At 43.2% G+C, this 12811-nt stretch overlaps 1 protein-coding gene across 4 annotated transcripts in view; it reads right to left on the reverse strand.

Moving 5' to 3' along the window:
• Positions 1-12811, reverse strand: part of LOC147620748 (uncharacterized) — a 53529-nt gene that overhangs the window by 25278 nt on the left and 15440 nt on the right. For all 4 annotated transcript variants that reach the window (XM_086825016.1, XM_086825015.1, XM_086825014.1 and 1 more), the window contains exons 2-3: positions 10854-11082; positions 10607-10708 (exon numbers count right to left, since the gene is read on the reverse strand). In XM_086825016.1, coding sequence (XP_086681142.1) covers positions 10607-10708; positions 10854-11082 — 331 coding nt within the window. The remainder of the gene's footprint in view (positions 1-10606; positions 10709-10853; positions 11083-12811) is intronic.

Below are 12811 nucleotides of genomic sequence, written 5' to 3' on the forward strand. Positions count from 1 at the left end.
CTTGCGGTATCTGCAAGCTACGAAGGATCCTGGGACTCATTTACACAAGAGGGGGATTGAAGGATGGAATCCGACTCCAAGGTTGGAATGACTCGGATTGGGGCGGAGATCCAAAAACGAGGAGATCCACATCAGGCTACCGTTTTTCCCTAGGCTCAAGAGCGGTTTCATGGAGCAGTAAGAGGCAACCAACTATTGCCTTGTCATCGACAGAGACAGAGTACCGGGCTGCTTGTGGTGCTGCTTGCGAGGTTGTGTGGTTGCGGAGGTTGCTTGGCGAGACTGGGTTTCCACAGAAGGAGCCCACGGTCATCCAGTGCGATAACCAAAGCTGTATAGCTATTGCTCGGAACTCGGTCTTCCATGCCCGGACCAAGCACATAGAGATACAATCTCACTTTGTTTGTGAGAAGATCTTGGCTGGTGACATCATTTATTGTTCAACGGAGGACAATGCGACGGACCTCTTCACAAAGTCTCTACCTCATGCTATGCTCCGGCAGCACTCTAGCTCACTAGGGTTGGTTCCACATCCAGGAGCTAAAAGGGGGTGTTAGCAGTCATCTCCTGTCTATATATTTACACCAAGACCTCTGTTGTGGGTGTGCCTGCCCGATTTAGGTGTTTTCTCATTTTTCCCCACCCTCCATATTTTTTTCCTATTTTTTCCTGATGTGTGGAGGGCTGTCGGCTGCCCGCCTGCCTCTATGTGCTATCCGACTTGTCTGTAGGAGCTGGCCGACTCTGTTGATGCTAGCCGACAGGATTTACAGCAGCCGACTGTAGTGCTTCTGGTCGGGTACACTTAGGGGGCTGTCGGCTGTTTTTCAGCAGGCCAACTGGCTGCCTGGGGTCATATAAAATGGCCCCTGGCCCCCACACTCCATATCTTGTATTCCGGGATTCCTTGTGTATATAGCAAAGTTATACGCTTCTCTCTCTCTCTCTCATTTCTGCGTTTTTCTGCTGTGCACTTGCTCTAGGTGTTTTCAGATCTTGTTTTATCTCCGCTGCATATTCTGACAACTTTATGGGGTGGTCATTTGGGGAGTGACTAGATTTCCGTTTTTGAAGCAAAACAGATTGAGTTTTCCTTCATGATTTCTTCCAGGTATCTCCGGGCTATTTTTCCTCGTTAGGGGGTTTTGTGGGCTATACATACCTATGACAAGCAGCCATAGGTGGAAGGAAAGTTATTTGACTATGTAGCGAGAAGCAAATTTCTTGATAGCTTCTTCATTTGTATGCACCAGAATTCTTCTTCTTGATTACCCGGAGTAAAGGAGTAGATCCGGACCATTGCAAGGGTGATCTAAGGGAGCGGACCCAAAAGTGGTTGATCTCTTGGGAGGTTCAGATAGAGATAGACACCTTGGGGTCCCATCTGGTACACGATATCTGACAGATTATTGTTCAGGATATTTGAGTGGCTCCGGTCGTAGATGTGTAAGAGACCTCCCAAGTCTGTCTAAGTTCTAACCAAGATCTCCTAAACACAATCCAACACAAGATTAGAGAAAACCAAATAAAAGAGGCGCATGCAAGCTCACCACCCAGCCATAGGATCAATACTTTGATCCACCCCTGAACCAGGGACTAAGGTTCCACTCCACAAATACATGCCAGTCACCACTAGCATTCCATACCACCAATGCTTGCCTCCAGGGACCCTTCGTAAAACTATCTACGATCTGCCATGGCCACGGCAAAAGTAGAACTCTCATCCAAGCACAAACCCATCAAAAGTACACCACACGACAAACTTCGTAATAATAACCCAAGGCATTACTTATATAGTGATAATTGTAGCTATAAATAGCTAATCTGCTATAGATAGCTAGTAGCCTAGTTTCATTAATTCTGAACCTTAGCCCTTTGTATCTACCTGCTATCTCCTAATCCCGAGGTTCCCTAACCCTGCTAGATTAGGCCTGCTTATCCAACGATTAGCTCCAAGTACATAACATACTTTCTCTAGGACGTTTGCACTCTTGGAAGAAAAATCTGTCTAAGAAAGAAAACAAAAGAACCTATGTTGTATACTAGCAATTGTCTCCCATGACGAGTCCTCCTCTGCCCTCTCTTTCCACTTAATGTTTTACTCGAGAATCATTTTATTTCTAAGTTGTCTTTCCTTGAAATCAATCATAGCTTCTAGTTCATGTAGAACATAGGACAAGTCCTCAACCTGAAAAGTTCTTGAGGAGTCACAATGTTATCCTCATCTCCCAGCATCTCTTTCAGTCTACTGACTCAAAAGACTAGCTGAAATTTCACATTCTATAGTCTATAGGCTACCTCTTCGATCTTTTTAAGGATCCAGAAGGTCTACAATACCTAGGGGATAACTTTCCAACCTTACCCGCCCATAACGTCTCTGAACTCTTGGGTATTCGCAACTACACCAACATTCCTCCGGATAACTTCCTCGGCGAACGTTGTCTATCAACATAAAACTGTGCTCTACCCTAAGCACTCCTGATAGAATCTCTAGGCCTAGCTAATATCTATTGCATATCAATACCCTTAAGCCCCATAACTACCGAAGAGCTAGGTTGGTATCTGTACATTAGCATAAACGAGTTGTAACCAATGACCGCATGCTTAGCATTATTATGGGCAAACTCAACCATCTGGATGTATACCTCTCCCAGACTGATGGTCTTTTGGAGACGCATGCACGAGACATAACCTCCAAAACGTAATTCACCCTCATCATCTGCCCATTGGATTGAGGATGAACAAAGGAGCTCAAACTCAGCTTGGTCTCTAATTTATGGAAGACTACCTACCAGAAGTATCCAATAAACTTGGAGTCCCTATCACTAGTGCACTATGTCACAAGGTAAACCATATAACCTAAAAAACTGCTCAACAAACTCTTGTGCCGATTCATGAGCTGTTACTATTTTCCTTGTGGGTAAAAACCTTGCCATCTTTGTCAATCTGTCTACCATCACCCAAATGGCATCATGCCCTCTACGAGCGCGTGATAAACCAGTGATAGAGTCCATGGAAATACTCTTCCATTTACTATAAGGAATCTCCATTGGATGTAACAGTCCTTTGGTCAAAAGACGCTCGACCTTATTTACTTGACACAAATGACACTTTACCACATAGTCATGGACTTCTACCCTCGTCTTGGGCCAATAAAACATGTGTTTTACCAAGTCATAGGTTCAGTGTATCGACAGATAACCTACTATAGGAGCATTGTGACAGTCATAAAGGATCCTCCGCCTAATCTCAACACTATCCAGCAACACAAGTAACATTTTTTCGGAACAACAACCCTTTCCAAATAAGATACTAGCCTCCAATCACCTTGACAGGTGGAATGATCCCTGAGCTCTAGTCTGTAATAATGGAGCTCTTTCCGTGGACCTGCTACCAAAACCAATCAAAATATCTATCGGTCTCACATAGCCATCTCAGGGAATCATAAATGCCAACCTAAATCTTAGTAAAACTCAAAAGATTCACCTCCCCAGCCCAACTCAAGCATTTGCAACCCTGTTCAAGCTACCCTTCCCATACCAAATCTCCATGTCAAAATCCTACATCAACTCTACCCACCACGCCTTCTTCCCCCTCAACTCGAGTCTATTACAAAAATACTTGATCTTCTCATGTTTGGTCAAGAAGACAAATTTGGATCCATACAAGTAATGTCTCCAAATTTTCAATGAGTGAATAACCGCATATATCTATTTGCCATCTCACCTGGGTATCATCAAGCTTCTTGCTTGCAAAAGCCATCTGCCAGCCCTCCTGGAATAAGACAATCCCTATCACCAAATCCTTGGCATCAGTCCCAACCACAAATGGTTTGCCAAGTTCTAGTATGGCTAGAACTGGTCCATCTTTCACCATTAGCTTGATCCTTTTAAAAACCTGATTAAGCTTGGCATTCCATGTAACAAGAGCATTTTACTCTCATCCATGTTCTTTGATGAGGTTAGAAAAGGAAACCGTTTTGTCTAGATACTCTCTCAAAAAATGAACAAACATGTCTGACAGTCCAAGGTAACGACTATATGTCAAAATATCCCCAAACAATCCCAAAAGGGATCATTCATCAACTGCTCAAAAATGGCAAGAGCATTCGTGAGTCCAAAGTAGTAAGAGAAACTCATAATGACCATATCTAGTTCAAAAATCTTTCTGAAAGACATCCTCCTTAACTATCCAAATCTGATGATAACATGTACAAAGATCAATCTTCATAAAATACTTGCTCATTGGAGCCTATCTATCAGATCATCCACTCTAGGAAGGGGGTATCTACTCTTGACTGTAGCTTTGTTCAACTTTTTATAGTTGACACTCATCCTCCAAGTTTCATCCTTTTATGCTACAAAAGCACCAGAGCTCCCCAAGGGGATTTACACTGTCGAATCTATCCCATCCTAAGATATTCCGACAACTGTCGAGCAATCTCATCCTCTTCCAATAGGCTCATCTTGTAAGGAGCAATACTCACAGGCTGAGATCCTAGAATCAACTCAATCATATGATCAACCAACCAACTTGGTGGTAAACCATGAGGTAACTCTCCACAAAAACTGTTAGCAAACTCTACTTTGATGTTTTCTAACTCACATTTCTTCTAACCATCTAGCTTACTAGATTTAAAATTAGAAGTAATATCAAATGAAAGGAAATCAAGCACACATTGAAACACTTCATGATAAAAATACAAACTCGAACTCTGTATAATATTATGAAGTTCTGCAGAGTTTACAAGAGTAGAGAGTGGGACTCCAAAATCATCCTTGAGACAAACTAGAGCATCTTCCAGCAAGAGTAGAGAGTGGGACTCCAAAATCATCCTTGAGACAAACTAGAGCATCTTCCAGTAAAAAATGACAATGTATAATCCTTCCAGTTTACATGGACATCATGGTTATGAAATCATTCTTTACGTATAATAATGTCTACCCTATCTACATTCATCAACCAAAAATGTAGACTATCCGAATAGCTTTGGATAGATATAGGTAGCTGGGTCACACATTTGCCACAGCTCGGTCCATGCCCCATCGCCAAGTTCACATGGTAGATATGATCACTTGGCCGGATCTCTACTCCCAATTTCTGTACCAATTTGGCATTAATAAAATGTAAGTGCTACAAGGATCAATTTCTACACCAATTTGGCATTAATAAAATTGTGAGTGCTATCTGGATCAAATAGGATGTGCACAATTTTCCCCAACACTAATCCATACATACGTATGAGATCATTAGGTCCATACTAAACTTACAATCCATGCAAAAACTATGATCAAAAATTGTGGTAAGAATGGAAGTAATCTTACGATTACCTATTGTAATGTCCTTCCCTAAATCTCCCTAAACACAGATAAAAACCAAGGTTAGTCCTTAACTCCTACACAATCCCATAGGCCCGTGTCTAACTCCGACGTTCCATACCACGAAGCTTGCCCGTAGACCTTTGACACGCCAGCCTACATACTCGCCATGTGCGTGGCCTGACCATGTATGCTCTCCTAGTTCAAGCCAGGCCTTCAGTGGTGCATCTGCACAACTATGTCTCATAATAACCCAAGCTGCATTTCCTTGAACTTCACCCTCTTTCACTTGCTCTTCTTCATCGAACCTCTCCATACAGGCTGGATTTGGCTGGCTGCTGCTCTTGATTTCCGCTTCCTCTTGCTCCCTGATTCAAATCAACATACATCTTCTTTGCTCCTTCTCTTGCTCTCTGATTCTAGTTTGCTTGTAACCCCTATGTAACATGCAGAAGCTAACTTACAAGATTATACTTTGTTAAGGAATATACATCACCTTGGTCCTGACGATTGCACAATGTAGCGGAGATAAGAGTGCAAAAAAGAAAGAAAGAAAGAAAGTTATATTAATGTCTACGAAAGACCCCAACGGCCCATGAGACCAAAAGTAATACAATGGTACCATGGATATACTGGGCCATGGAAAAATGGAAGAAAAAGTAAAATGAAAACATCTGACAATACATGTGATCAAGAGAGAGAGAAGAAAACAACAGGCTCTTCGGGTAGACCCTGCCTGGGTCTGGTTCTGGCCCTTGCTAGTGGCTGCCTTGGCTACTCCAGCCTACGAGGTCTTTGGTTTTCCATTATTGTATTTCATCTTGGCACTTTGCACAAACATGCACACATCCCACTGGATTTGCGTGTCTAAACCGTACAAGAAATGACCCCATTTGTCCTCATCCGATTTTTGCAGTTGTAAAGCCGAGTGACTTTATTTGCAAACTGGAGGACTGGTTGCGCGTTTTGGCGCAATCCCCAATACTCATCCTCGAGCCGCTCAAAATAGTGAGGCGGTAGAAACTGCTTCTTGAGGTCCGTGACAAATTGGTCCCATTCGTAGACAACAACTCCACAATTGGAATTTGTTGGACCCAATGTGTCCACCGAGAGATGGCTCCCCCTTTGAATGTAGCAACTAGCTAACACAACCTTTTCTATATCCGACTTCCTACGGTGTTTCCGAAATCTCCGATAGCAGTATTAATAGATAGTGGTAGCTTCCCTGAATGGGTGGTATTCAATTCCACACCATCCAGAAGTAAAATAGGCTTCAAACTGATGAATCCAGGAATACAAAGTTGTTAGGTCAAGTTTACCATTATACTTACTAAAATTCACCCTTTCATGAAAGCGAGTCGAAGAAGGGGAAAGTACTCTCGTTATGTAGAGAGCTGCAAGATATTGCTTGTGCTCCACGTGTCGTCGTTGTTCCTCCTATGCAGCAGCACATGTTCAAAGCTCTACCTCCCGTACTTGTAAATCATGTAACGCAATCTGCACAGGAGATAGCCGAAGTAGGGATCTCGAAAGGAGTCTAGGAAGGGATCTCGAACGATGATTGGAGGAGAGGGAGGGAGGGGGGAGGGGGGGGGAGGGGAGGGAGGGGGAGAATGGGTGTCAAGGCATCTTGAAGAGGTATCTGTTTCTCCAAGGCCTTTTCTCCAAGGCCTGTATAGAAGTCATGCATGCCCGCATCCGTTTCCCTTGTTGCGCATAGATTCCTGAAACATGGCGTTTGTATCTCTACTAGTGACTTGACTTTTGGAAGCCTTGCCGAAGAAACAATTTCTGCAAGGGTCTTGTGTTCTCGCTCGTCGTCGGAATTCGCCATAGTGGGAGTGGTCAAGTTTTTCCTTGACCACAATAAAACCATCCACTATGTGTGTGGGAGACGTTTTGGTCGCTTCCGGAGGCTATAAACCAACCATCCTTCAAAGGACAAGAGTCACACCGGAATGGTTGTGCAACCGGAGTCTGAAAACCAACCACACAAGTGGGGAAAAAAAAATCTTCTTTTTTTCCTTGGCTGAATCTCTTCACCAAAAGGCAAAGTTATGATACCATTATAACATGCGGATGCTTACAAATAGGGGCCTACAACGTATGGAGAAAGAAATTCCATTAATTAATTGAGTGTTATTAAGGTTTGGTTAGTAAGGTTTGACCTTAGGATTAAAAACTTACATAATAATATTTTTTATTTATTAATTATGGCATTTTTATTTCCAATGGTTGCAACTGTAATGCACGATCTTCCTCTTCCCGACTGTATTGCGAAATGCATATCCGTCTCCTCCTCCCTACCGAGCACAGAATGCCACGCCACCAGCCAAAGCACTTATTCCGTTGACGGAGATATCTAGACAGATCCTTCTGACACTTCATATCTACCAACTGGCACAATTGCTAGCTTCCTAGCATACGTTCTTCACGGCAAGTTGGCGCTCTCCACCTTACTACATTCCCCTTGGCTTCTGGTATGTGGGCGATGTGTTGGCTACTTTGATTTGGGAAGTGTCAATTCTGCAATCTGTGCCAAATCCCACGGGGTGCCTTGCAGAAGCCGCAAATCTCCTTTAAGAAAAATGCCGCCCAGTCTATTGGCTGGTGATTGTACAAAAGTATCAAATATTGCGCACCACATTTACTTGCATCTTTATGCAAGCATCACATGGGCAATCACCTCATAGGCTTCACAGATCTTTGCCTATGCCTCCTCCTTGTTCTAATTCTAAGGAAATTTGATCTCCATAGGAATATTCTGTGCATCGAGAAAAAAATTTCTATGGTGATGAATTTTCAATAGCCTTTGTGGATCACAAGCTATGATTTTTTCTAGGTTGGAGAGCCATTTAGTCGATTAGCCACTTTGATAAGGAATATTCAGCACCTTGGTTCCTGACAATTGCACAATGTAGCGGAGATCAGATTGTGAGAGAGAGAGAGAGAGAGAGAGAGAGAGAAGAAGAAGAAGAACAACAACAACAACAACAACAAAGACAAAGTACGCCTGATTGGGTCCCAAATACCCTTTGGAGGGCCCCCACCAAGGACTGGTGTGTTTGCTTTATTGAATGATGAGAAAAAGACTAACTATTTTGTAGGCCCTCCTTGGCTGTAAATCTGCAACCTGTAGTGACCTGACTCTTGACCTTCAAGTTCACCTTGCTTGGGTTCTCCCTTGGTTGTCCTAGCCCTTGGATCACCTTAGCACTTTGTGAATTATGAGATAGTCTAACCCTTGCCAAGCCTTTGCTTTTATAGGCACAAAGGATCCTGGTCGGTTTGCTACAAGGGAGTCGGCCTGTAGAAATATTCCCACAACCTATTTATACAACAAAAACTGGTGCCTTTTCGCATGTGGCCACCAAAGTGGTTGGTCGCCTGCGGTTTGGCTGCCCATATGCTGGCCAGCTGCTGTGAAGGCCTCAAAGGCTGGCTGACTGAGAGCATAACAAAAGAAAATAAATAAATCTATTTTTTCATAGTAAAACAGACCTGTCTAAAATCAGTTTCAAACTTGCAAAAGACCTTTGATGCAACCCCGATATGGATTAATTATTGGAAATGGTAACACAATCTCCTGTACCACATCAAAACACACTTCCTCAAACCCACCAAGCCTTTGATCTAGCAAACAACAGCACTTAGCAAAGTGTTCCTCCCTATTAAGAAGGCTAGACTCTTGATCCACCTCAAGCGAGAAGCTTTGGGAAGAAATGAGCCGTCTAAAGTTTCCACTTGCTATCCTCAATGATACCAAATAGACTGTAAAGATACATCACTGCCCCTACACATACATGAAGGCCATGAGATCTTTCCAAACACGTTCAATGCCGTTAAAGATATCTTTCCAAACATGTTCAATGTTGTTAAAACTAGAGATACCTCCTAACGGAGGACGATAATAAGATGAGGGCTACCTCAAGATCCAAACCTTCCCTCAGGTTAGTGTCTCCTACACACTCTTATCTATCTAGTATCATAGAAGGTTTAAGAGCAAGGCAAATAACCAGAAGCTCTAATACCATATATGACGCGTTTGTTTACCCAAAATCCCAAATACATAGAAATTGCCAAAATTGCAGAAATGTAATATGGAATTTTCACATCCAAAGGGTCCTCCTTACTCTCGTCATCATCATCAAACACTTGCAAAAAAACAGAGTTCTGCAAATGACAACTCGAAAAAACAGATTTACACCATATAGCATAGAGTCATCATGAATCTTAGATTAGGAGAAAAGTACATATTGATGAAAACCACACTCGATTTGTGGAGCTCGAGCCTCTCGACCACCCCCAAGATTTCTCACTCACACTCGCATAAATCGCCCATCCGTAGAGGTTTAATCAAATTACATGAAATCATAAAAATCTCTAAAAACTCTGCTTATCATTGTCTAATCAACGATTAAGAAATATCCAAAAGAATTCCAATCCCAATAATTTGCAAAAGCAAACTCGAAATTTGCTACAAACGACCTTTTTGCTTGAAAACCGTATGCACAATCAATATTAGCCAAGTGCCCATGCAGGAGTATCCACCACCACCTCACTTTGGAGAGGCTAAAGGAGAGACTCACGTAAAATCTACATGCACTACTTCTTTTCTTTTTTTTCTTGGCCCTGTTCAAGAGCCTATATCTCCCAAACAATGAAAAACCAAAAAAATTCCCTCAAGACAACTTCTATAGCCCTTTGGATTCTCCACATTCTTGTTTTTGAGCTCTTTATGCCAAAAATCTTCATCTTCAACCCCAAAACTTACCTACACAACTGTGACACGAAAAATTGCAAATAATGAGTTGTAATTGACATGTGTACCAATTTGGAGGATAGATTTGGGCACATAAACAAACAAATCAAGTTAGAGTCTCCACTGCAAAAATTTTCACTTTCTTCTAATTCTGACTCTAAACTACTACTCAAAAACAGCCCACAAAACAGCAGCAATCACTCTCGGGCACTAAAAGTGAATTCTTATTGTTTTAAAAAGTATCCACATAATATCCTACACTCACAAGTGTATGAGGTGATAGCCCAAGTGGTAAAGGTGTTTGTCTAGGACCAAAAGGTCTTGTGTTCAAAACCCCACAAGGTGCTTCCTCAGTGCCTACGGGCGGATAAACAAGTGCATATAGGTGGTGAAAAACCATAACTACAGGAGGATCTTGGACCTAAGGCTAGTTGGGAAAAAAAAAAATCTAGACTCACGTATACATTATAAACTCTTATAAATTATTTCAATTCCAAATATGGAGCTTACACCATGTTGGACTGACCTCGTATTCATCTGCAAGCTGTCTCAAGTGCTCGGGTGTATGTACTCTTTTGGAGGCTTCTGTTTCCAAGCCTTCTGAAAAATTCAAGAACGCCTCTTTCCTCTGCTATGAAACATGCAATTTTTCATTTCTATTAGTTTAAAAATGCTTGAATTTTCATGCATGATCCAAACTGGTCATAAATTTAGCAGCTTATTAAATCTCTGCGCAATTATATACATAGAACTCTTTTCAAAGTAGGTATCACCCTCAAGTTTATCTCCTTAATGGAATCTTGGATAGCTTCCATAAGCTGTATGTAGAGAGAGTTGTAGAAGACAAAGTGATTATCCTTTATTGATTTATTTGCAAGCTTAAACTTTTCACAAGCTATCTTTACAATCCTTGCTTTCATTTCTTCTTTTAGACTTTGCCACGTTCCAGTCCTGTGGAGTTCAGTTGAAAGCAACTTCCTCAACTTCTCCTTGTGTTCAGCCCTGAATTCAAACAGCACCTGCCTCTTAAAAATGCTTAGTCCATGACATGGCATGGGTAAACCATGAAGTTCTAGATAGCAAGATCCATTATTTCAGAAAAAAAGAAGGTACTGCAATCATGATGCATTAAAATTAGTGTGATATTTGATTCAAGTGTGTTTGCATGTTTTTGTTACTTGCTATTTCCAAAAGCAAACAACGCATAAAAGCTGGACAAGCCATAAGATCAAAAATTTAGCCAATGATAAAAACGTCTAGTAATCCAAGAGCAATTATTTATACAACCACTCAAGGATCTTGGCAGTGTAATCCCCATTGGCAGATGACAAGAAGAACAGTCCACAAGTGCATGCTTAGATCAATGCATCCCTTTTCAGATGATTAGACCTTCGTCTCCAAGTATCCTACTTACCACCAAAGTGTGAATGATGCTACCATCTAGTAATCCAAGAGCAGTTATTTATACAACCACTCAAGGATCTTGGTAGTGTATGTCAGAATGCGCAGCGGAAGACTAACGCACGTAGGAGACGCATCACCATCGAGCTCCACGAACACCCCCAATTTTCCCGGGAGGCCCTGGCAGTCCCCTGGCGTTCACCTGCAGTCCGGAGGACACTGAGCACCGACCTTGCTCGAGCACCACAGAGGAGACTTACCATGCCGATTCGGGCTTCACGGATATCCTCTATCCGCAGTCGGCTGAGTCGTCTTGACACTAGACAGCGCTCGGAGGCTTTTGATTACTCCTTCACACAGCTTTTTGGAGCAGAGGGCCCCCATGAGCCAGCACCCATCAGAGTTCATGTAGTGATACCTCCGGCCCGCGGGGAGGAGGCACTTGATTCAGCGGTGGCCTTCTCATTCCCTCTCTGTGGCCCTCGCGACCGGGAGTGGACTCTGGATCTCGCTCTTAGCACTTTGAAGACTCAGGCAGTTGAGTTTTCTCACCATGTGAGCGATCTGGAGGTGACAGATGTGATAGGCCGACTATGGGAGTTGGCTCATTTTTTCTTTGATCCCCAGAGCGTGGAGGCCTCAGGGATTCGGCATTTGGTCGTTCGCATAGTGGCAGACTTAGCACACGACCCTGGATATGTATGCATACACGAGGTTGCTCTGTCTGAGCGGGAGGTAGTCGCCATGGGACACAGCCACTGGCGCCTGATCCGATATTCTTGCAGCACACCGGGTGGGCAGATTCGTAGCCGCTCGGATGGGGACTATTCTCCATCCAAGCCGCTGGCGAAGGCCCACCGTATGGCTGAGACAGCATCCACCTTAGCAGGTCATCCATGAGGATCATCTCATGGAATGTACAGGGCCTCGACGACGCACATTATATACGTTATCGTGGTTGCTTGAGGCAGCAGCTTCAGAGATGCCTGGTTGGGGGCAGTATTGATATTTTGATGATGCAGGAGCACCATTTGGGTGAGAGCAGGATCCGGAGATATGGTTCGGTGATGCCTGGTAGATGGGACACCTTTTGGTCTGCAGGGTTTGGCCCCTTGGGTGGGCAGGGAGGAGTATGTATAGTCATTGCGGATGTATGGCGGCACGCCATCGTGGATCGCGGGATCATTGTGCCTGGTAGAGCACAGTATGTCATTCTGAGGACGCATGATGAGCTCTTTGGCGTGCTCAATGTCTATGCGCCCAACCATGCTAGTGCCAGAGCAGAGTTCTGGACCCAGGTTACGGATGCATTGCCAGAGGCCGCATATAG

The sequence above is a fragment of the Cibotium barometz genome, chromosome 31, assembly GCF_041138505.1.
Source record: "Cibotium barometz isolate CiBa-2024 chromosome 31, ASM4113850v1, whole genome shotgun sequence".
In the NCBI taxonomy this organism is placed as follows: Eukaryota; Viridiplantae; Streptophyta; class Polypodiopsida; order Cyatheales; family Cibotiaceae; genus Cibotium; species Cibotium barometz.